Source organism: Ambystoma mexicanum, chromosome 3q (assembly GCF_040938575.1).
Source record: "Ambystoma mexicanum isolate Mex_15411 chromosome 3q, UKY_AmexF1_1, whole genome shotgun sequence".
Classification (NCBI taxonomy): domain Eukaryota; kingdom Metazoa; phylum Chordata; class Amphibia; order Caudata; family Ambystomatidae; genus Ambystoma; species Ambystoma mexicanum.
In genome coordinates this window covers 1,207,608,957-1,207,632,607 of record NC_090926.1, presented here as the reverse complement: position 1 = coordinate 1,207,632,607, position 23,651 = coordinate 1,207,608,957, and the positions used below count along the sequence as shown (strand labels likewise).

General features: G+C 45.7%; 1 protein-coding gene across 1 annotated transcript in view; it reads right to left on the bottom strand.

Annotated features, from left to right (window-relative positions):
* KEAP1 (kelch like ECH associated protein 1) overlaps window positions 1-23,651 on the bottom strand; it is a 240,151-nt gene that overhangs the window by 39,189 nt on the left and 177,311 nt on the right. Inside the window, exon 4 of the mRNA XM_069604078.1 lies at window positions 4,810-5,015. Coding sequence (XP_069460179.1) covers window positions 4,810-5,015 — 206 coding nt within the window. The remainder of the gene's footprint in view (window positions 1-4,809; window positions 5,016-23,651) is intronic.

Genomic DNA, 23,651 nt, shown 5'->3' with positions numbered 1-23,651 from the left:
GTGTGCATATCTGCTCCTTCCAGTGGTGCACCTAGGGTAACATTTCGGTGGGTGGGGGACGGGGGGGCTAAATGTTGGTGGAGGCGCTAACTTCAGAGAATGTGGGGGAGTGGCAAACATACTTGTGTGGGGGCATCTAACTTCTTTACACATTCCAATGAGACTATTCTGGTCAAGCTTGAAGGCTAAAAGCTGTTAACTCTGCCCTATACCTCTGAAATCACCCACTTATTTATTTATTACATTTGTTATACGCCCAAACCCGGAGGTATCACGGCGTAGGTTACATGAACAGGCTTAACTGGGTACAGGGGAAAGTACAGTGCAGTGAGGGTTAGGGTGGTTGATTAAGCCACCAGCGGCACAGTTCAAGGCATGGCATGGTTATAATACAATACAGGCAGTGCGGGGCTATAACATAGATATAGGTCAATATAGACAGAGGAAGATAGCCGGGTGAAGTGGGAGAATGAGGCTCTCAGAGTCAAGGCATGGCATGGTTATAGTGCAATACTGGAAGTGCAGTTCGGGGCATAACATAATTATAGAACAATGCAGGCAGAGGGAAATATCCTTGAAGGGTGAAGTGAAAGAATGAGGATCTCATTGTCATGGATTGTTAAAACTTGTTGGAGAGCCAAGTTTTGATTAGGCTCTTGCACCGCTGGTGGGGTGGCTTGTTTCTGATATGCATGGGAAGACAGTTCCAGATTTTTGGTGCAGCAACAGGAAAGCTGCCCCCCCCTGCTCTAGTGCTTTTGAACCTCGGGATGAAGAGGTTGAGTTCTGGAACCTGATCTGAGGGATCTCCGGCCGCAGGAAAGGACCGAGACCCCTGAAGTCCTGTGCATGGCCAGTGTAGGCCATCCCCTGTTTAAAGAGGCGACCACCCTCCCCCTGGGTAAAAGCGCCCTAAGGAGCGCTCACCTGCAGGAGAACAACCACACGTCTCTGACACACCACCTAGCATTATTTTCCAGTGATCCCATTAGCCCTGCCCAAGTATTGGGGTTCCCCGCTTCCTATGCCACCCCCTCGCTGCATCATGGCTTCGGGTCAGATCGGGGGCCTGGTGCCGGATCCCCCATGACCCTGGTTTCCCTTCCAGTTGGAGAGCTGCCACTCGCCCCTGCCAGCAGCAGCGCCGGGCACGGAATAAAGAGCCCTTTCACGCCACCAGTGCCGATGACAGAAGAGGCCCAGGCCAACATCCTGCTCTCAGGAAGGAGGCGCTCTCCTCCAAGTGCCCATGGGGCTTTGTCAACAGTTCGAGTGTCCCCTACTGATAGAGAGCGGGCAAAAGATTGAATGTCAAAGCAGTGAGCGCCTTCTGGCCCTGGGGCAACAGGAGTAGAGCATTTGGTGCCCAGGAGTGGTTTCTACAGCTGTTAACACCCCGCAGGCCACGTCTCCCCCGAAACCTAATTTGAATCGTGCGTCTCTTATCCCCCTTCTGAAGAACAAGTTCTCAGATCCACAGGACGGACATGCAGCCTTGCTGCCACAAAACATTCCTCTCCCCCTCACCACCTCCCCTCCCCCCATTCCAATGGCCCCTATCCACTCCTTCTCCTTTCACAGAGTACGGTCTGGATACCCCGGGCAAGGGGCGCACAATATGCCAACCTCCAGACCTGTCTGGATGCTCAGAGACTACTACGGTGGACACATGAAGGCACAACATGAAAGCTTTACAACACAACATAACAAAAGGCTGCGATACCCCACTATCAGATCCTGACAGCAGCAGGTGCATCACCGACCCCACAGAGTTTTCTTCCCAGCATACCATTTCTAGAACTGCCAGTTGCCTAGCCCTGTGTTAGTTGCGTACAGCCTCAGCCAGTCCTGTTTTTCTTAAACATCAGTAATTATGGTAGGAGCAATTAAACTACATGTCCCAGCATGCAACGTATTGGGTCTCCAAGGGTCAGTCATGCATTGCATATGGCCACACAACAGCAATACCTATACAGTGCCGGCGGGTGCAGGGGCCTGCTCTAGGGACATGGGCTGGCGTATCCTTTCCGAGACAGTCAGAAGACATAGAGAGAGGCTTGTCAGAAACTCTCGGGTATATTATTTGCTTTTACTCTCGTCCCCCTTGGGCGGGCCCACTCTTATATTCGGGGCTAAACACTCAGTTGTGAAATTCTAGGAGCTGAAATTGGCTCTTGCCTCTGTCAGGGTAACATGGCCGTGTTCGCAGCTGGCAGGGGACACAAATCACGATGAGTCACATTGTTTTATTTGTTTCACAATTTCTCAACAGACACGTGCTATCATAGGAGTGTTAGCCTGGGGAAAAAACTTCAGACAGCTCTGCAGGCCAAGCCACCAGAGGTGGCGATCTGTGCATGGCATAAATGCAGGCCAATCAAGAAGAGATGGACCTCTGAGAGGCTAAAGGCAAGTACAGGGCAAGTCATTAGAGGACTTAAGAACTGCTGTGAGAATGAGCAGTCTCCTATGCTCCCTCTACACTTCCAATCACTCCCCTGGCGCGCATCTACACTTCCAATCACTCCCCTGGTACGCAGTGCTAACCCCACATGTATGCATGCATTCGAATACAGGTGCTAACAGTGAAATGAGTTAGTAATGCAGCCCCTTTGTCTTTTGGTCCGGCCACGGCTCTTTAGGTCAGCCAGGTCGAATCAATAGCCCAACATTTTGGTGGCCGGGGGGAGGGGGCGGGGGTCTGGGGTAGAGTCCGATCAGAACAATGGTTTTGCCCACTGCAGAACATAATATACAGAGTAAACTGCTAGGGTACGGTCAAAACATGCTTTGTACCACCATTCCCTAGTACATTCCAAGACTTAACTGCTTTTCTGGTAGAATGCACTATGCCACATATAGCATTCATAATAACCGAGCAATTGTATAATTAAAAGACAGTTCTAAGGCCACACAGTAAATGGCCACTTTCGATTTGCTCGGGTGAAGTGTGCTGTGCCGCTCTAAATGTTTGTCTTTTAGTTTTGCGAGGGGTTTCAAATAGTTTTGAAAGGTGGGGCGAGGGGGATAATAAAAACTGTGCAGGATCATTACGAAATGCATTTTCTTGGAGAGATACGTGCTTGCTAGTTTTTAAAACTGAGTCAGTACATGAGTGAGAACCCTGCGCATTCGCATAATGTGCCGCCACCATGTCCGTTCCTCTCATGCTAACTGGCATCAGAGAGAAGTGCAGTGCCCCATATTTTACCCCTCACCATGCCCCCTAAAACAGAAGAGACTACACACACACACACGGGGCTTTGCAGGCAGAGTGCAGAAATTGATCCCCATTATTAATTTTCTGTCTAATGCGGCAGACTACAAGGGGAAAGCTGCATCCTGACTTTCTCTTCTCTTCGCTGAGGCTGCCTATGCCTGTCTCGTGCCCCCTTTCCCTCCCAATACCCTCCTCGCGCCTAGCCCTGTTTGAGCTGAGGATAGGAATTACAGTTACACCTGTGGCTGGTTTGTAATTGGGGTTGGCGAACAGGGCTGGGAAGGGGGAAAGGAAGGGTAGGTAGGGGTACCTTACCTGCTGCTGCACGTACGTAGGTATATAGGCTCCTGCAGGTGCTGCCATTGCACCCACGATCGTCAAGGAGCAGGCCACAACTCTGGCACTGAACAACCCTGCGCAGGTCCAGTGGGCCTCCATTCCAGAATCCAGGAGGGCACTGTCTGAAGTAAATCTGCTCCCTGCTCAGTCTAATAGCTGCCTGGCTTTTCAGAGTTCTTCTTGGTGACTGAAGTCATGCTGTGTTGATAGAAACTTCAGAAACTTATTTTTGTAACCTCCTCTCTGCTGCAGGCCCGTGTCTGTCTTACACATGCGTCAGGAATGTTCCAAGCAGCCTGGGCCCGGGCAAACTCCGCCTCCAGTCCCAGGCTCACTGAACAGAAGCCTGCCAGCCCAGCCCAGTGACTCATAGCCCTGCTTGCATTCATTGTAAAGTCTGGGCCCGGGCAAACTCCGCCTCCAGTCCCAGGCTCAGAACAGAAGCCAGCCAGCCCAGCCCAGTGACTCACACCCCTGCTTGCATTCATTGTGAAGCCTGGGCCTGGGCAAACTCCGCCTCCAGTCCCAGGCTCACTGAACAGAAGCCTGCCAGCCCAGCCCAGTGACTCATAGCCCTGCTTGCATTCATTGTAAAGTCTGGGCCCGGGCAAACTCCGCCTCCAGTCCCAGGCTCAGAACAGAAGCCAGCCAGCCCAGCCCAGTGACTCACACCCCTGCTTGCATTCATTGTGAAGCCTGGGCCTGGGCAAACTCCGCCTCCAGCCCCAGACTCGCTGAACAGAAGCCAGCCAGCCCAGCCCAGTGACTCACACCCCTGCTTGCATTCATTGTAAAGTGCACTACAAAAACATAATTTATATCGGGATTCGGTATACCGTTACAAACAAGGTAACGGTTATTTAAAGATAATTAAATTGTTCACGGTGTCTATACCGGTATACCGTTACAACCCTATTGGCAAATAGGTTATCATACCACCATAAAACCAACACTGACACCCCTACTGGACTGGCCCTTTTTGGGTGCGACCAAGCCCGATTTGCATTTGGTCTTTCCCATAATGGCTTAGCAGGCGAAGACCGATGGTCTGGAAGGTTGCCCAGAGCAATGCCAGAGGTTAGAATTAATTCCAAACCTTCCAGCTATCACCTCTCGTTTTGAAAAACGTCATGCATCATAAGAATCTCCACCATGTTCCATTCACCGCGACTAGCTAAGGCCTTCACACCATCTCCACGGCAGAAGCGGCACTCTAAGCTCAACACACACACACACCACTGGGCTCTTACCTGCTCCGCTCCGCACGGTGTTCATGGGAGCAATCATCTTCCACTCGTCCCGCTCCAGGTAGTAACACTCTGCAGAGTTGAGCCGGTTCGTCCCGTCAAAGCCGCCCACAGCATATAAGAGGCGGTTCAGCACAGCTATGCCAACTCCAATTCTACGTGTCAGCATTGGCGCCACCAGCTGCCACTCATCCTTCTCGGGGTCATATCTGCATAGGGGAAACAAAAGAAGACCTTGTAAAAACAAAATTCACTTCCCATTAGGAACTGGAGTATGTACTGCTGTCCGCCTGTGGTAGGTCCGCCCTCCATGTGTTTTATCTTATGCACTGCCAAGAAAACATCTGGTGCCAGATTATCAAAACTTCACTCTTGTGCAAAAAAATAGAGCAAATTAATATAGAACTCATTTTTGAAGTATACAAAACATGACACGGTGTAAACAGGTTTAGCCCCAATACCTATTTAAAAAGAATTGCTCACCGGGGTTAAAATGAAAGAAAATACATTGTTGTAGATATTTGCTGTCTAGCTTCAAATGTAGTATACACGTTTATGTCATGTAACAAACTAGTGCACACATCAGTCGGATTCTTTTTATTCTAATGTAAAGTACTTTTCTTTTTACATAATCCATATTGTGACAAAACTTGTCTGCTCCGTTCCATATTAAGCATTTGCCCAATTTTTAGCACTGGTGGAGATGTTCGATTCTGTAGCCCCAGGTAAACACGGTAAGTACTACATCTCCACGAAACCAGGAAAGAAAAGACCCTGTCCAGACTAAAAGCTGAATAAAATATAATCACAAATCTGCCCTAAAGAACATGGGAGAAACCACATCAAATATGAAAGTTACAATGAAACCATTATAGCTCTTTTTTATATTTAAGTGGGTTTTGAACCTGGTTTGTCAGTTTGGTGTTCTTCCATAGACTAATTCCATAACCTGGATATCATATTGTGCAGGAAACGACGACCGTGCATTTAGAGTAACATTACAGGCAGTGTGCACAATTCATTGCCGACTGGTTCACAGTTGCAGGTGGAAATTATCTGTGAATTAAATGCAAACACAGGTGTCCTGCTCCATTAGTCGGAGTGAATCCCAAACAAATGCATGGCCCTGCAGCATGACAGAAGCCATTTTGCAAATATAGGGTGGCGTGTGAGAGGAGAAAGGGAAGGTGGTAAGAAGAGGAAGCAAAAAGGGGGAGAAGAATGGTGATAGAGTGGCATGACCCCCAGAAGATGATGTTGGTGACTCAGAGGGAGAGGCCATACGTGATACTCTGCACGAGATGTAAATCACTGAAGAGTGGAGGTGGGGCAAGAGAATGGGAAATAGAGAACAAAGTATGAGGATTGAGGAATACTTTTTGATGCAACATTTTCAACATTACAGAAAATGAAACAAATAATATGCAAACGGTATAAAGGGAGGCACCAAAACTATGGGAAAGGGCAGGGAGAGAAGAAAAAAGGTTAAAAAGGGAGCTATAAGGAAGGAAAAGAACGCTACCCTAGCTCCCACCCCGCTTCCAGCCAGCTGTCCTCCAACGCTGCCTCAAAGTGTTTCCAGTGCCCACGCCGCTGACGACTGAAGCACATGGTGCGCACAGTCCACACAGAACACAAAGGAAAAAGCTCCAAGCCCACACCAGACTTCAGAGGGGCTGGCTGCCACCATCAGGCAGCCAAGGGCTCCTGTCAAATGTTTAAGCCTCATACCTACTCTCACTGGTAGAGTTTCCTCAGAACACCACAGGAGCCAAACTTGCCTTGCGCCTCCTTCTGTGATGCTGCGCACCTTTTCCAGTCTTCAGCTTGATAAGTCGGTACCTTCTCTCAATACTGCCAGTGTTGCCTGTTACATTTCGGGGCAGTTTGCCACAGTGCGAGACTGAGACTTCATGATTGATGCGGACCCATCTCAAGAGGGCCTGCCAATCACAATGTTCACAGTATTTGTTTGAAATGGGTGCAGCCAACACCACAAAGAATGTTCTAGTAACCTTGTCTCTGTAAACATCTGCTTTTGGTTAAGTTTTGAAGTCTGGGTCATTAGCACTTCAAATAGCAATTTGCTCTTCAAAGCCCCACGTGTAATTATCAGTCCTTACCAATGCCTAAGTAAACAAACTGAATCACAAAGTAAACCGGTTTTTGAAAGATGTAAAACATGGACTGGTTCATTTCTGCTTCTTTGGCGTGCATGAACCATGTCGACTTTTGTGTGTAAATTAAACGTTTTGCACATTCTGCATATCTGCAGGATACATGTCTGTGCCAAATTATTCTCTCATGTAAGCGACTTCATCACACAGTCCCTTCTAGGTTGTATCTATGTCTTGAAGGTAGCGCAATCTATAGGGCAGCTTGCACAGATCCCAAGTGGCCCAATGTGGTGTAAAATCATAAACATGTGACTGCTTTAAGTTAACATCGTATTGCATTGTGGTACCTGAAGTCTTCCATGTATAGTGCAGAGATGCTGAATGACATGAGCTACACATGCCAGAGCCCGCAAAACATGATCTGAGAGCTGTTCCTCATTGGTTGCGTTATTGGTTGGGAGAGTTTTCCTATTAACCAGTTTGGTGCCTTCGGATTACTGCTGTGCAGCAGAAGAGACATTAACTTGTGCTATTGTGCTCCTCAGATGGTGCCAGTGGCACATGTTTGTAGACAGTGTCGTAACAAAATGTGGGGGCCCCCTGCGAGCCATGCTGAGGACCCCCCACCCCCCAACTCAGCAACAAATCACTGGTCGTGCCACACGTTGGTCCAACCTAGATTATCACACTTGCACAATGCGTACGAACGTGCTGCTGAAGGGCTTACCCACACACTGTACTAGGAGAAAGATATACATCTGTGTTTTAATACAATATACAGCACACTTTCTGAGAAAAACTGGCTAAAAAGCCAGAGTGTTTGCAATTGTTTTGTAGGGTAACATCAATCCAATACATGTAAGTCACCAACAGTGCACAGGAGCATTAATGCTTTGCGATTAGAAATTCCATGCCACATTGAAAACATGTCCCACTGGCTGCACAATGTAGACCAGTGTAGACACATAGCATTAGAGTAAAGCATGCCAGGCCACATTTAGACATACCTAGTCTGTTTGCACCAAAATGCCAGTCGAAGCAATAACACTCATCAAGAAGAGAGCACACATTCAAGCCCGGGTCTCTGCAGCATCTAACACGGCCGAACACTATCTGTAAGTAACTGGTCAAACCTGTTGCGGTCTCTACCTCTCCTGTTCCCTCTCAGGCCCTCTGTATGGCTCTGGCCTCTCACTTCTCAGCTAAAACTCAGGACAACCTGTCCTCTATCTTCTCTTCCTCTCCCTCTCCCTCTCTCGGCCCCCCTTTGGCCATCTCTACCTCTCCTCCTCCTTTCTCCTCTTTCTCGCTGACAACACCTGACAAGGATTCTAGACAAGTCCGATCTAGAAAGTGTTGTCCAAACAGGTGCTCCCCTGCTCCTCTAGAACCATCAAGGAGCATATGGTCACCCTAGCTCCAACCTTGGCCGATTTCTGTAATCCCTTTTTCGCCACTGGAACGTTCCCCTCTCTCCTTAAGCACTTTCTTGTGCACCCACTTAAGAAGCCGTCTGCCGATCCTACCTATCCGGCAAGCTATCGCCTAATCTTCATCACCCCTTTCCTAGGCATACTCTTGAAAAAGCTGCCCTTCCCCCAGTTTACTCGCCATACTGAATCTGTTGGTTGCCTCCATGACCATCAGTCTGGCTTCAGAGCTGCCAGAGGCACGGAAACTGCTCTCCTTAACACCTGTGAAGATCGCCTCTCTAACCTTGATTCCAGCATTCCTTCTGTCATCCTGGAACTTTCCTCTGCTTTCAACACAGTCAACCACAATATCCTGATCAATGGACTATGTGAGAACCTGGGCACCATTGATCAGGCCCTGGAGTGGCCGACCTTCCTCTTGGACTGCCCCTCCAAGGTCCATCTGGGTCCCTTTCTCCCCGCCACCTCTCTCTCCCTCTACCTGTGGTGTTCTCCAGGGCTCCATCTTCTCACCCTGGTTTTTCCACTTCTACTTGGCCCACCTGATCTCTACATTCTCCTCGAACTTTCAGTGTTATGCGGATGATCCTCAGATTTCCTTCGGGCTCCTCTCCTCTCTCGCGCATTCCTGAATGACTATTTGCGATTCAGGATTGGTGCGCCTTCAACGATCTCTGCCTTAATGCCAGTAGGACAGAGATCCTTCTCATTGGGACTCCTGCCCCCCCATTTCCCTCTCTCACTCTGGCCACTCACCTTGGGCACTCTTCCTTTGCCTTCCTGCGAGGCAAAAATACTTGGTTGACTCCACTCTCCTCACATCTTGGACGTCGCCAAGAAGTCCCACTACCAGCTGCCCCTCCTCAAAGGGACTCTTTCCTTTCCCCCAGAAGCTCATTGTCTCCAGAACCCGGTTTCTCTCTAGGCTGGGCTACTGCAATAACCTTTTCCTCAGTCTGCCTTCCTCTACTTTCTGCCCTCTGCAACTAATCCAGAACAGGACTGCAAGACTTATCCTTGGCCTCAAGCCCAGGGATCGTATCTCTCCAGTCCTGAAATCTCTCCACTGGCTTCCGGTGGGTACAAGGGTCAAGTTCAAGACCCTTTGCATTGTCCACAAGGCTTTCTGGGGTCGGGGCCCACACTACATCCAACGTTCTCTTCCAAAATACCTTCCTTCTCGAGCCCGTCCCCCAGTTACCTCTAACTCTCTATGTGTTAGACGCTTCTCCAGGCAGAGAGTGGGGGGTAGATCTCTCTCCTCTGCAGGTGCCTCCATCTGAAATGGCCTCCCTGCCCCTCTCAAACTTGAGTGATCCACCTGAAGTTCCGGAAGCATCTCAGAACGTTCTTCTCGTCTTTCTTTCTCTCCCTCCGCTGCTGACCTACCTGTCTACTGTACCGACTGGTTGCTTGGCTACCCTCAGAGTCTCACTGGGTCCAGGCTCTTTCTTGATCAGTCACCCTTGTACTGCTTGCGGGCCTACCACACACTAAGGGGCTGTAATAGTAACCCTACAGTCCCTTGTTCTCCTTGTACTACCCAGAACCATGCTGCCCTGGCTGCACTTACTCAGAGCACTATCCCCCCCGCCCCCGTTACCCCTTGCATTTCTCATTCTCGCACTTGCACAATCTCAATGACACAAGGCCTAGTAAGATAGTTTGTCTTGTCCTCCCTCTATCTTTGCTCCCTTGTCTTGTCACGCCTAGAAACACTTGTGTACAGGCGTGTTATAAATGACTTATACACAGATGCCCAGAAACAATATACAATGCCGCAGTAAGAAACGGCTAGACTGACACCACCAAAATGCCAGTCTAGCCAGGTAATTATACTGAGCAGGACTGTTAACAGAAATGCGCAGTCAAAAAAATAAGTCATACCAAACTGAGGAATGACTTGACTGGCTGCACCAAAATGCCTCTCTAGCCACTAATACCACAGATCGTGCCTGCTTAGCCTGGACATGGTCAACCATTATGATTTATCGCACAATCCCGCCCCCACGCATCCCCCTCTCCCTCCCACCCCCTGCCCCAACCTCCAAAATCAGCTCCTTGGTCCAGAATTACCTTCACGTTCCTCTTCCTTGTTCCAAAGCTTACGTATGAGGCTCCTTGCCTCATAGGTAAGTGCTGAGATGAGGAAAAGTGGGACTAGGAGTAATAAAGATTACAGGTAGCTGAGTCAGGCATTACCTCCATGTACCTCCACCTCATCCCAGTACTTGTATATGAGACAAAGTGCCTCATTCACAAGTTCTGCCTCATACAAAATTACAGGGACAAGGAAGAATAGGGCTATGAGTAATGATGATTACCAATAAGTAATCAAGGCATTAAACACAAGCAGTGGAGTAAAACCATTGAATCGGCTGGGCTTCAGCACCCCTCCCCCCCCTGAAAATTTGGCCTGTGTTGACTCAGAGCAGTTGCCGGTACAGAACAGGACACTGATGTTAAAAGGCACCTGGGTTTCACTGTTAACAAGGGCCCAGCAATTACTAACGTAAAGCATTTCACTGTTAGTACCTGCATTCCTACCGCGCCATGGCTCACAGGCATCAGGGCGCAAAATATACAAACATAAAAAGTTTACAGTCTAGGTAGTTGGTTTATTCAAACAGAGGGTTTCAGATTTTTTTTCTGAACACAGCATAATTAACCTCTGCTCGCATAGATGCATAGATTGTGTCTCCTCGTTTAGTACTTGCATGCAAGGGGAGTGATTGAAGGGTAGAGAGGGAACACAAGTTCGCTCATTCTCACAGCAGTCCATAAGTGGGTGCTTTCAGACGTAAAGGAGAGAGTTAACTGCTTGTAACATTGAAGCTGCACTAGAATAGTCTCATTAAAATGCGTAAAGAAGTTAAATGCCCCTACACAAATCAGTTCCCCCCCCCCCCCAACGCCCATGAAATTAGCGCCTATCCCAACATTTGAAGGATTAGCCTCACCAAAATGTAGGTTTTGTTGTGCCCCTGAATACAAGCGCTCACACACCATTCACCATATACACACATGCACACCCAGCCAGCCATACATTTAAGTGTACACCCTTTTACCATACAGGCACACCCAAGCAGCCACCCGTACATTTATATGTGCACCCTTTCACCATACACGCGCACACCCAGCCACCCATACATTTGTGTGCACCCTTTCAAAATACACTCAAACATGCACCCGTCATGGGGTTGAGGGAGCCCTATTTCTTCAAAAAGAAACAATTTCTTTTTGAAGTCACTCCGACTTCATAAAGAAATTGTTTCCGTTAAGGACCGAACCATAACGGAAATAATTTCTTTATGAAGGCAGAGTGACTTCAAAAAGAAAACTATTTCTTTTTGAAGTCATATGGCTTCCCCCACCCCATGACATGGAGGCCTCTAGCCTGGGGTCTTCCATGTCATGGGGCAGGGTAGCCCTTGGACTTCCATTACGCCAGTGTTTGTAGATCAACGACCTTACGCCGTAGGGCCCTCTGGCGCTTTATACATTAATTACATAAAATGTATTATTTACATTAAAAAAAATCACCGACATTTTGGGTGGATAAATGCCATTATATCCCCCACTTAAAATTGTGGGGGGGGATTTCCCCCCCCCCCCCTTGTCCTCCAAATCCCCCCCCCCACCCATGTCCTACGCCCATGTATGCGCAGTCCTAGACAGTCCGCCGGTCGATGAAAGTAGAGCCTGTTGGGGATTTCTTTTTGAACAACTCGGCCAGAACAGAGAATTTAAAGTAGCATTAGGGGGATATGGCGAGAGGAGATTACACTGGTTACCACGGGGAAAGTAGCACAGACCGAGTCAGACGGGTCCGCAGGTTACAAATCACAGAGCCGCTTCAGTCCTGATCTAGATTGTGCCTTCACAACAGCATGGTCTGGATCAGAGATTCCCGCCCTTGCTTCCTTCTACCAGAGAGGAAGTAAAAGACTTGCACTTTAGATGCCCCAGAAAACCTGCAAAAGGCACAAAAGCATTAAGCAGTTCCTGTGCTACACCTTGCTTGCCATTTCTACGACCTCACCGATGCTTACTCACTCAGTGCCTTGGTACACCTTTTAGCAACCGCTGGAGATAAAAAGGTGTGATAGGTTCTACCCGGAATCAAACCTCTGGCCTTCAAGTTTCACACAGATCAATGCAATAGGTACTCAACCAAATGAGCCATTTTCACAGCCTATAGAGAGAATTGGGTACGCGCCACCAATGGAAGGTTGAGCAGTCACTAAGGAATTGGCTTACTCGCTCCAAAAATAGCCACTACAAGTGTACCTTTGACAATAGCCCCATACACACAGACCTTAAGACGTGTCGGCCATCCCCTCAAGTCGGTTAGATAGCCCAGCAGGTGAAGCACCCACAGCTGAGACCACTGAATAGCCCGCAAGCGATAACATCAGTCCTCAAGGAGAGCGGTGTGAGAAGCCTGAGGTTTTTGGATAGTAATTCCCCTGAAGACTGGAGCAGACCCACTGTACAAAAGGGCAAAGGAGTTTTATTGTCGGAAGTGTGATGAATCCCAGGGTATTGTCACTGCTCCCGTAGGGGGAGCCCTTTCCCATGGGGCCAGGGAAGTCAGGCCGCTACCCGATTGTCCACCTGGGGGTGCTACTCAGCGGGCGGATCTCATGGGTAGGGAAAACCCCCATGGGACCAGTGACGCATATTACGAGAGAACGCAGAATTCACATCCTCCACCCCTGCCCTCTTCATCCTCCTACTCAACCAACACTCTACAAAAATATATAGAAGTGTGGGGTAGTATAGAGTAGAAACCCCCGTTCACAAAGATATACTGAGAAATGGGAGGGTGGGGACTACCCATATGGAGAAAACACTACCGGGACGAGGAATAATTACAGAGGAAAAAAGGAGCACACCGGAGAACCAAGGTACACGGTCTAGTCAATACGGACACACTATGAATATAAAAAGGGAAGAAGGACTTCACATTTGGACAATCCCGCCCTGGAGGCGACGCGAGTGCGAGTCGGGTGAGAAGAAGGGAGTGCAGGATACCGAGATGGGAGTAGGTTGGTGTAGAGCGGTGCCAGAAGGAAGAGACCGCTTGCGGAGCACTGGAAGCCAAGCCCCTGGCCTCTACACTAAAGTTAGTGTAGGAAACTGAGACCACACCGAACAGCAGAGGACTTACGCTGCAGAGCCGCCGTAGCACAGAGACCGGAGGAAGAGAGACCCCAAGGGCGTCCACAGGCACCAAGGAAATCTGGCAAACAGCAGAGAAGGAAAAGCCAGGTATATGCAGGTTCCTGGAAAGGTGCAAGGGCCTGGGAAAGTCCTGTGAAAGCCCCGGGAGGGGAAAGGGGAGAAAGAACCACAGGCAAGGATCTGGGACCCATATCAAATTGGTGAAGCCCAGGGACCCATATAGAGCCGGGAAGACCGGAGAGAGGTACAGACAAGGGTCTGGGCCCATATCAAGTCGGGGAAGCCCTGCGAAAACTGCAGATAGGGGGCTAGGACCCATACCAAGTCAAAATTCCTGAGAAGCAATTTAAGGACGAGTCTGGGCCCACACCAGCCCGGGTAGGCCCAGGAAAAGAACGCTGATGGGGTCAGGGACCCAGAACAATTTGGAGAAGCCCGGGACACAATGAAACAGGCTCTAGGACCTACACATGCATCTGTAAACTTTAGTTATGAGGTTGAAAGGGTCAAGGACCACTGGTTAAGAGAAAGGAAATTAAGAACTGTTGTCAACATTAACAAGTCTGGCAGGAGAGTGAACCAGATTTGTTGCTGCATTGGTGAGCCCGAGCCAAGCCAGGGGAAGGGAGCCATTCCCCCTTGTATTTGAGAACTGCGTTACGTGCATCAGAAAGCCCGAGAAGGGGAAGGGAGATATCTCCCCCGCCCCCAATCGATTACTTTGTGCCATTTCGAGAAACCGGAGAAGATTGGGGATGGAGGAGTCATCCCCCTAGCCATGTAAACCTAATTGGAGAAGACATTTTCTACATGTTTTGTGAATGGTCCATCCTGGAGAACTCATTGGGAACCTTTTGATGTAACACCAGGAAAGAACTCTGCTCACCAAGAAGTGAACATTAAGTTATCATCCAGAAGGGACAAGTCATTCCTCTGGACCACCAAGCTACCCAGTTTTCCTTAGTTTGGTCTAGAATGTAAGGGAGGAAATAGGTTTAGACACAGGGCGGTGGACTCAGGGCAACCCCTCATAGAAATAGGTTCTCTTTTTCTTTACTTTTATTGACCAATAAAAGTAATTTGCCAACCGCTATGCCATCCTTCCGTCAGACTCGTACTTCTTCACCCTTACAAAGGTGACCAGTCTTCTGATCACCAGTGGACCTCTAAAATGGGATCTTTTCGGCTAAGGGGGGAGACCCTGCTGATATCTTACAAAAGTGTCCTTGGCTGGGGGATCACATGGGTAACCCCCACCAGACGAACTGGGCATTCGTGGGTGCAGGGCCTTCCCCCAAGGACAACAGCAGAGTCCTGTGGTTAAACTTGTGGCTTCCGTTTGATGTGGCTGCATAAATGTTAAAACGCCCATTCCATTCAGGAGAAGATGGTTCAGTACTGTTTTTTCTTTGCATTCTGGAACTTGTAGTGGTATATTTATAATTGAAAATACAGAACTACCAGTGCCAGAAGGAAAATGTGTTGGCTCCTTCCAGATTTCTTGATTTGTCACTGTGGGTAGTACATCTGGATTAGCCTGCTAAAGGTACAGGACTTTATTCTTGTGTACTTTTTTGTGCCAGGCTTCCAAAGGTTTTCCCTTGTAGGGGGAGACTAAAAAGAGAAACAGTGGCAGAATCGAGTGTGAAGGGCCTTGCTTCATTTAAGAGGGTTGTATTTTTCTTCAATTACCATGAAAAGGTGCGCTTGTAAAATGCATGTAGTTACTTTCTCACCTGCGAGACGAACCCAGAGATATGATGCAGAATTTACCACTAACTGAACATTTAGATACTGAAAGACTTTCCTAAAATAAAATCTACTGTAATCTAAAAAATAAAAAAAACGGTAGCTTACTGCATTGAAAAAACGTACTGTATAGAATGCTACACATAATATTATGGAGTCTGCGATATGCAGAGCAGCGTTGCATCTAATCAATAACACGATTCCCTGATAATAATGGAGAGCAGAAATGCGAGAAGCATAAGCACCTATGCTGGTTTCTTGATATTATGGCAGAAAAGCGACCAAACGCATAAGAAAGCCTGGCTCGTACTACAGAAATGTTCATTTTAAAAACAAACACCAAGCAACATCATATTGCAAGCACTGCAAGACAATGTGCAGTGCATTTCATTTCATTCGCTACATGTAAAATGTTAAATATAAAAGTGATGCATTTGTAAATTCAATCAGAAGCTTACTGTAAATGTATTAAAATGTTATAGTTGTGCGAGACTGTCAACAGGGAATGTATTACTGTTTACATCTGCATGACCAGATGGGTTGTTTTAATGTAGCTTTGCCAATGTTAGTTTAGCCGCTTCTTCCATAAAAGGTAATTTCTGTTAATCCATACATATAATTCTGATGGGGGAAGAAGGCCACACGAGATTAGCGTTCAGATTAGCTTTGCCATCGGGAGATAAATAGGCTTACTTCTCTTACATCAAACAGCCATGAACCTTTGTCAGCCTAAATCAGATGCACTACCATCATTACAAAGGAATCCCCAAACTCCAGGCCTCTGGTTAAGAGAATGCCCCCTTCGCTCCCCCCAAGGGATCATCAAGAGAAAAATTCTCAGAACAATGTTGCAATACATTTACGTGGACCCTATAGCCCTCTGAAAAAATACCATCTAAATGGACCACATGCCATGAGGCTCTGTTTTGCAGGCGAAGCGCTTTAAACACAGCCCTTAGCGTGTCACCTTTGGCATTAGCCTTTAAAATCACCAGAGATCCAGTTAATGGAAGAACAACCCTACCCATATCGATCATTGGCTGAGGGTTTCACAAAGGAGCCTTAGAGCTGTTCACTTGATTCATTAGGTAAGCATGAGGTTTACATTCACAACTTTCATGTAAAAGGACTTAGAAATACATTTAAGCACATTCTGACTGACATAAGCTTTACAACATGACATTGTGCGAAAAGAAAAGGTTTTGAAACTGAGCTACTCTTCTACAAAATGAGTAAACATATCTGTAGATTTAATAATGGGGGAAGATTTGTGCTATGGAGGGAGTTGTTTCCAGCCACCTGCAAGAAAAATTAAGTGCGAAAAATACCAGAATCCTTAGAGTCAATTAACTCGCCACACCTGAAAAAGAAATGAAGACACGCCTGAAAAAGCAAAGAAACACAACCTCCCTGAAGATTGAGGGAGTCATGAAAATGTGCGTTTGGAGGAGAAGCTAATGCAGGAAAACTTGACTGGCAACAGAGCGCCTGCCTTGTCACCAATTCTTAAACAGATTTAATAATAATAACCAAATCAATATCAGTCATACGACATGTCCTTGAATTTGTGAGTCACTGGAGTCTAGAGATCCATATTTCATTGATGCATCATGGTGCTATGAGGAGATATGGAAGCAAGAGGATTGAGTCCATGATTGCACAGAAGACACCCCTGTCATGAGCAGAAGTATTCTAACCTATTAAAAAGAAGGTGTATTCAGTAGTAGTATCTGGCCATTGATCAAGCCAATGGAAAGACTGGACCAATCTAAAGTGCGTGGTCATGGGGACAGTGAGTGAACATTACACATTATATAAGCAGAAACACACGGGTAACGGGGAGAAGAGCAATGATCTGAAGGCTGCCTGAAAAGGGAATCCTTGTGCCAAATGGATACGTGCTGTGCTTGGATAAAATGTGGAGGTTAAGGGACTTTATCCATGAGGAAGCCTCAAGTAAATTTTACCTGAGGTAGACCCGACTCGAGAGATTGCGAGAGTACGAGACTGGCCAGAAGGGGCCTAGCTGGCTGGAAGATTACTTGAAAACTGCGGGTCCTTGCTGGCTCTGTGTCTTAATGACTTATTAAAAAATGAATCTGGAAATTCTGCAAAGTGATTAGCTGTAGGCCCTCTAGAACAATTTCTTTGCTAAATCCAGGGAGTGGGTGGACAGGGAGGGATTGTTATGGGGTGGGGGAGGAGCTTTCTCGCTATATTTCACATGCTAGTGAAGTTTGATTCATTGTAAAACATAGCATTTTCATGTGCACAGCAGGTCGTGGCTGAATAACAAAATGGGGATAGGGTGTTGTAGGAGGTTAATGTGAAATGTATCCTGCTTTCACTGTATTCAAAGCACAGTGAGATTACATCTAAATAAGAACAGGTAACATTGTGCATGCAGCACAGTCCACTGTAAAACAAACATTTCCCAGCGCTGAGTGCATAATTTTGTAAATCGGACTAAATCTCTGAAAACATGCAGGATTCAATGTATTTAGCAGACACTGAATTTGTGAAAGGGTATACATTCAACTAACACATTCCACAAATGATAAATGACCTGTGAAAACCTAGTCATTTAAAGACAGATTGGGATGAAGGTGAGCTTAGCATTTAAAGATGCAATTTGAAATGGACAGTAAAATGTCACCAATGTGTTAAAAGAGGAACCTAAATTAGATCCACCCAAAATATACAAGATAAAAAAATACACAAGAGAATTAGGGTGGGGAATAGGTGATTTCATAAAAAGCAGAACCTTGGGTGGGTACATAGTGTAGATAAATCAGTGTAGAAAGTAGCTTGCTTTGGTTGTTTGCTCCTCTTGGAGATCATGTTTGTTATTTCCCAGTGAGACGTCTGGCGAGCTTTTCCAACCCAATGATTATTCAAAGAGTGAGCCGTGTGGAAAGTGTAAGCTACATTCAGCAGTCTGCGTCTCGTGGTGGAAGGGAATCTCAGCCGTTATTGCTAATAAGTACGGTCTCACAAGATAAACATTTTACGGTTTATCGCACTTTGCCCATTAACCTGGGCTCACTGTGTGCCATTAAACAGTATTAATGTCTATTCTGCTTGGATTAAGTAAAGGGGAACCAGATTGAGGCAGTCTGGGCAGTTAAACTGCCATATATGGAGATATTAACTCCTCTTAAACTCAAATATATATTTTAAGAAGGCCTCCAAACAATATGTATGATCTTGGGAGTAAATCAGTTCCTAATGTCTGCTTCTTGGGCCCTTCGCCTACTGGCACTCATGCTCTTAATCAAGTGACCCAATCGAGTTGGAAGATGTATTTCCTGAGACAAGCACAGGGTCTGCACTGATCTTGATCCAACAGTGGACCATACGGTCACTGTTAATTCAACTACAGATACACCGGCCTCAGCTCATGCGCGGAGCTACCTGACGTGTCTCCCGATCATTGTGAACTTTTAAAGGCGACATCTAGTTTCAGCTCACAGAGAGCAGAGGAAGACCAGATATCTATTAAAAACAAGTGGTGCATTCCCTACTTAAACAAACTCAAAAAAGGATGCATGGCTTGTACTCTGCTGCTGGCACAAGCACAGAAACCCGCCAACATCTAAAGACAAAAGTTTGCTCACAGGAAGAAAGCAACTTCACCACAGACGTCAGTATATTAGAACCAAATCTCTCCAAGGAGGACTTCAACAAATCGCATCCAAGTAATGCAAACTTGAATGTAGACGCATCTCGGGGCTCACACAGCTCAGTTGAGCTCGATGACATGCCGTCTGTTACGACGGAGCACCACTCAACATTGGATAATGACTATCGTCCGGGAGTCCTACCACACCACAAGGGCTTTGCCACACACTGCAGGATCTAGAGAGTCCTGTGAATTTGACAGCGCCTTCCATCTCATTGCTTAATATGGTCTCAAGCTCATTTGTTTCACTTTATAAGCATGAGTAAATCTAATATGAATAGTAATAACAGATGCCACTCAAAATATGCAATCGATGTCCCCATTATCAATTGCCACAACATCTAAAGAGGTAAATCCTGAAAGCATCTCTGTCCCAAAAGCTAACGGGGTAGACAATAACTCGTTAACAAAAAAGGCATCCAAGAAGAAGTCAAAAAACGGGCGAAAGTCACAAACATCTATGCAAAATCCAAGGAAGTTTTTCCGTAACCTTCATTTGACTGAATAGGCAGTTACGGCAATGGGAGATAACTCACCACAGGAACCAAAAGCTACTATGAGCAATGCACACATCGACACTAAACCCAGTTCTGGGGTTAAATTGAACTCCAAAGCAAGTACAAATGACGCAGTCACCCAAACAAATGTGGATGAAGCTGTTGATAGGTGGCTTTAAATGCCTTCATCATCAGCAGTTTCCTCTGCAGCACGGCTGCCAAGTATGAGCAGAGAAACCCAGTCACTGAAAGTGGTACCCCCGCGCCTCCACCGATTCCTGAATTTAATCATGTAACGGTTGGATAACAAATGGTTTACTCTTGGGAACTGGGATCAGCTCCAAGTCATGTGGGACCGGGCTAAAGGCCATAAAGAAGGCCCCCTTGACAGCAGTGAGAAACTTGATAACTACGAGATCCTGAAAAAAAAATTATTGAAACTTCTTATACATTCTGAATGTAGTAAATCATATTAACGGTTTAAAAGTGTTGCATGAAGTCCTGTGCCTCAGATTATTGACATCAAAAGATATTGACTTAGTTTCCTTTTTAGATGATTTTAGAACAGACAGTCCAGTTAACGATCCCATCTAAGATAGTGGTGAAGATGTTGATGGCAGAAGTAGAGTCTTAGCAGATGGGCTATGACATCTTGCCATGCTATAAAAACATAACCTACAAAAAGGAGATGGCTGTACCTCACTGTAGACCTAGATCTATAAATAGGCAAGGAGAATGTAAAAAAATATTACATGCCAGAGGGGCTCTTCTCCTTCACGTACCGTTCAACTAGTGATTTGATAACCAACAAAAGTTGGCCGATTAGTCATGGTGGGCCCATAATCTGTCCAGAGGCTTGAATTACAATAATTTGTCTTAGCTAGTTTGGAATAGGAGGGTTTCAATAGTTTAACTAATATGGATATAAGAAAGCATTTTAAGGACAATATATTTGCAGGAGGTATGGCTGCATACACAAATTGTCATTTATGGATATGTGACAAATCCAACAACTGGCGATAAGCCCTTTGAAGGGGGGTGGCCATCTGGTGGTCTTATAATCGCCATAAGAAGTGACATCATAAAAAAAGTATGAGGTTGTCTCATGACACTTATGGCTTACTGATGGTAAAAGAAAAATAGGGGAATTTATGTCGACTCCCATACTTCTCGAAAATGTGCATTGAAATCCAAACTAGATGTATTCTTGGATAACTTGAGGACTGGTTTGGTGGTAGAAATGTCATATTGGCCGGCAATCTTAACTCAGACTCTAAATCTGCAATTGAAAGAAAATTTATCAAAACGTCAAGTAAGCAGATATCTACTGCATCTAGCTATAAATCTGATGCAAGGTGTGCGATTTTATGACACCTTGAATATAAATATGGCTAAGTGTTAGGGGAGATACACGGTATAAAAACACTTGGAAAAATAGAATTTGTACATCATGTATTGATTTCCTACTGCGCGGTGGGACCATAGCAATGGTGAAAGTTATTATACAAATGATTAGTGACTTTACTATAACGGTTACATTCAATTTAAAAGCAGTGGTTGAAATGGATAATGCTGTTAATTTAATAGTACATCCAAAATGTCCGAATAGCCAGGAAGATTATGATGTCAAGAATTTCAATAATTGCGTGCATAGCTTAGTTTCAGGAAACACTCAGGGGAAATTCACTGTCACACTTCGGCTAATTTTTTGTGTTTATTATGAATGATAAATCTAAGGCCCAATGTAAAAAACAGCTTATACAAATCAAACCAAGTGTTGACCCAGTAGTGCAACTTAAGAAGAGTTTTAAGACGGGAAATAAGGCAACTACCAAACCTCAATTGCAGGGATGGGGAGTACGAATGGAAAGCTAGGGAGCTTAAGCTGGAACAAAGCCTATAAACACATTATATTGCAGAAAGAGGGAGAATGTACGTTACTTACTATTGTTTCCAAGAAATACACAACTTTTAGAGTTAACCTTTTCTCAGGATGATCTACAATGTAATCCATTGCCTGAAGAACTTTGTATGAAATCTGAAAGTGTTTTCCAATCGCAATATAGAATTATTGTAGTAGGTCTGTAAACTGATTGGAGTCTAAACTTTGAAGTTCAAAACATCAAACTCAAAAGAAATACTACAATTCCAGAGCTCCTGGCCCAAATGGCCTCAGTAATTCCATTCTAAAAAGTGATATTTTATTTTGGGCAAATGTTTTGCTTATACTGTTTAAGGACATTAATACATCTAAAATAGGGCCACTGTTCTGGAAATCAGCCAACATTTGTATTCCGATTTATAAGAAAAGTGACCGTGCCAACCCAATGAACTACCGCCCAATTGCACTTTTGGGCGCAGATAGTAAAATGTTAGCATCCTGAGAGCTTGAATCGTGGTCTTCCTCAGTTGGGAGGCTGGACAAAATTTCAGATGAGTTTTAGAAAAGAGACGAGGACAGCCCAGAATGCTTCATCGCGAGTTGCTTCCAAGCATGAGCTTGGTGTAAAGATGCAGCCCATCTTTATCTAGCATTGGTGGATTTTTCCATAGCTTTTGACACAGTAAATAGAGCTATGCAGAGGCCGAAATTTAACGAGTGGAAGCTACCCGTCTCATTGCTGGCCATTTTGATTTATTTGCTCAAGAAAACAGGCAGGCTGGATTAACAAAATCATATATGTTACTCGTCAAGGTGGTTTCCGCTGCCCCTGCCTTTTCAACCTTTACCCATCAGATTTTGGGGGGGTCGAGGGGGGACAGTTTAGCTGCCGCCCCTTTTGTTCTGACAAGAATTGTTGATCTCCCAGTGTACTGGCTAGATGTCGCCCTTTTAGATCATACGCAGTTGGGCTTACGTTATCTTAACGCCATAAATGATTATGCTGCAAATAACAAGCTGTTAATTCTGATAAAAACTCATGTTATGCGCTTCTCCCGAAATGCAAAGAAACCCTATGGCTATACATGGAAAATAGGCAATTTCACATTCTTTCCAATGGTAAACGCTACTTACTTGGGGTTTAATTTGGACACCATACAAAACAAAGGACTGGTTATGACCAGACTAAAAAATAAAGCAACCCCATTTGCTGCCCAAATTAGGAGAATTCATAGTAAATTCTGCAGATTACCAAAGTAATTCCAGCCAGGAATTAGGTGAAGTGACTAAAACCAATTGACCGCAATACATTTGAAGCTATTATCTGGAAAGAGATTTAAATGCCAGACTGTTTACCGATTGCTGGTCTCCATGACGGGATAGTACAAATGGAAAATACACTTCTTTTACAAACATATTTTGAATCCAAAAATCAGGCATTTTTGGGGATTTAAAACATTGGTCAAAGATTCTTGGGCAGTTTTTGCAAAGTGTCCGGAGCCATTTGTAGTGATATCAGTCATATTGGATACTTTAATGGTGAATCCTATGCTAGTTAAAAAAAGTTATTTCAGAGAGACCGGTTTTCCACAATTGAGACCATGCGTAGTTATACATTGTATAAAAGCCTCACCAAAAAGGGGGCAAAGGTGGGTACAATCCCAAGGTATTTACAGAAATTCCCAAATTCATATTGGAGGACATTTCAGGGTCAATTTACTACCCACAGTAGAAATCCAGGCCACTCGTTTGAATTTCACTCCAAATTCTAAAAGCTGTAGTCTCTGTAAAAAATTAGTCCTTCAAAATTTGGAACACTTGTTAATCCCTTGCCTGGTATTACAACATTTAAGATGGAAATTCTTTGGTAGATTCATGCACAACGACTTGTGGCTACACACACAAGAATTCTGCGATAGATTATCAAGTAGTCATGAAACGCTGTGGACAATAGGCATTCTTATATCAAGTTAATATGCTTACAATTAGATGGTCATTTTTTAATAAAATGTGTTATATGCCTACATAGTAGATTTAGATATCTGTTGTTTAACATCAAGCACTTTATTCAAAATTAGTACCCCAGACCGGGGGTGGCAGGAAAGAGGGTGTGTGGCAACCTCCCAACCAACGAAGAGGCTTGGAGCGGGAGGCTTTACCACACGGTACAGCCCCGTTCCGAGTCCCCTCAGAGCCGAGGCTGCCATATTCCCTCTATGGCTTGTTAGGTAGGAACAAGCTTCTGCTTTGCCCCTGCGTCCCATCCTCCCCACAAATCCCCTTTCCCACCCATTTTAC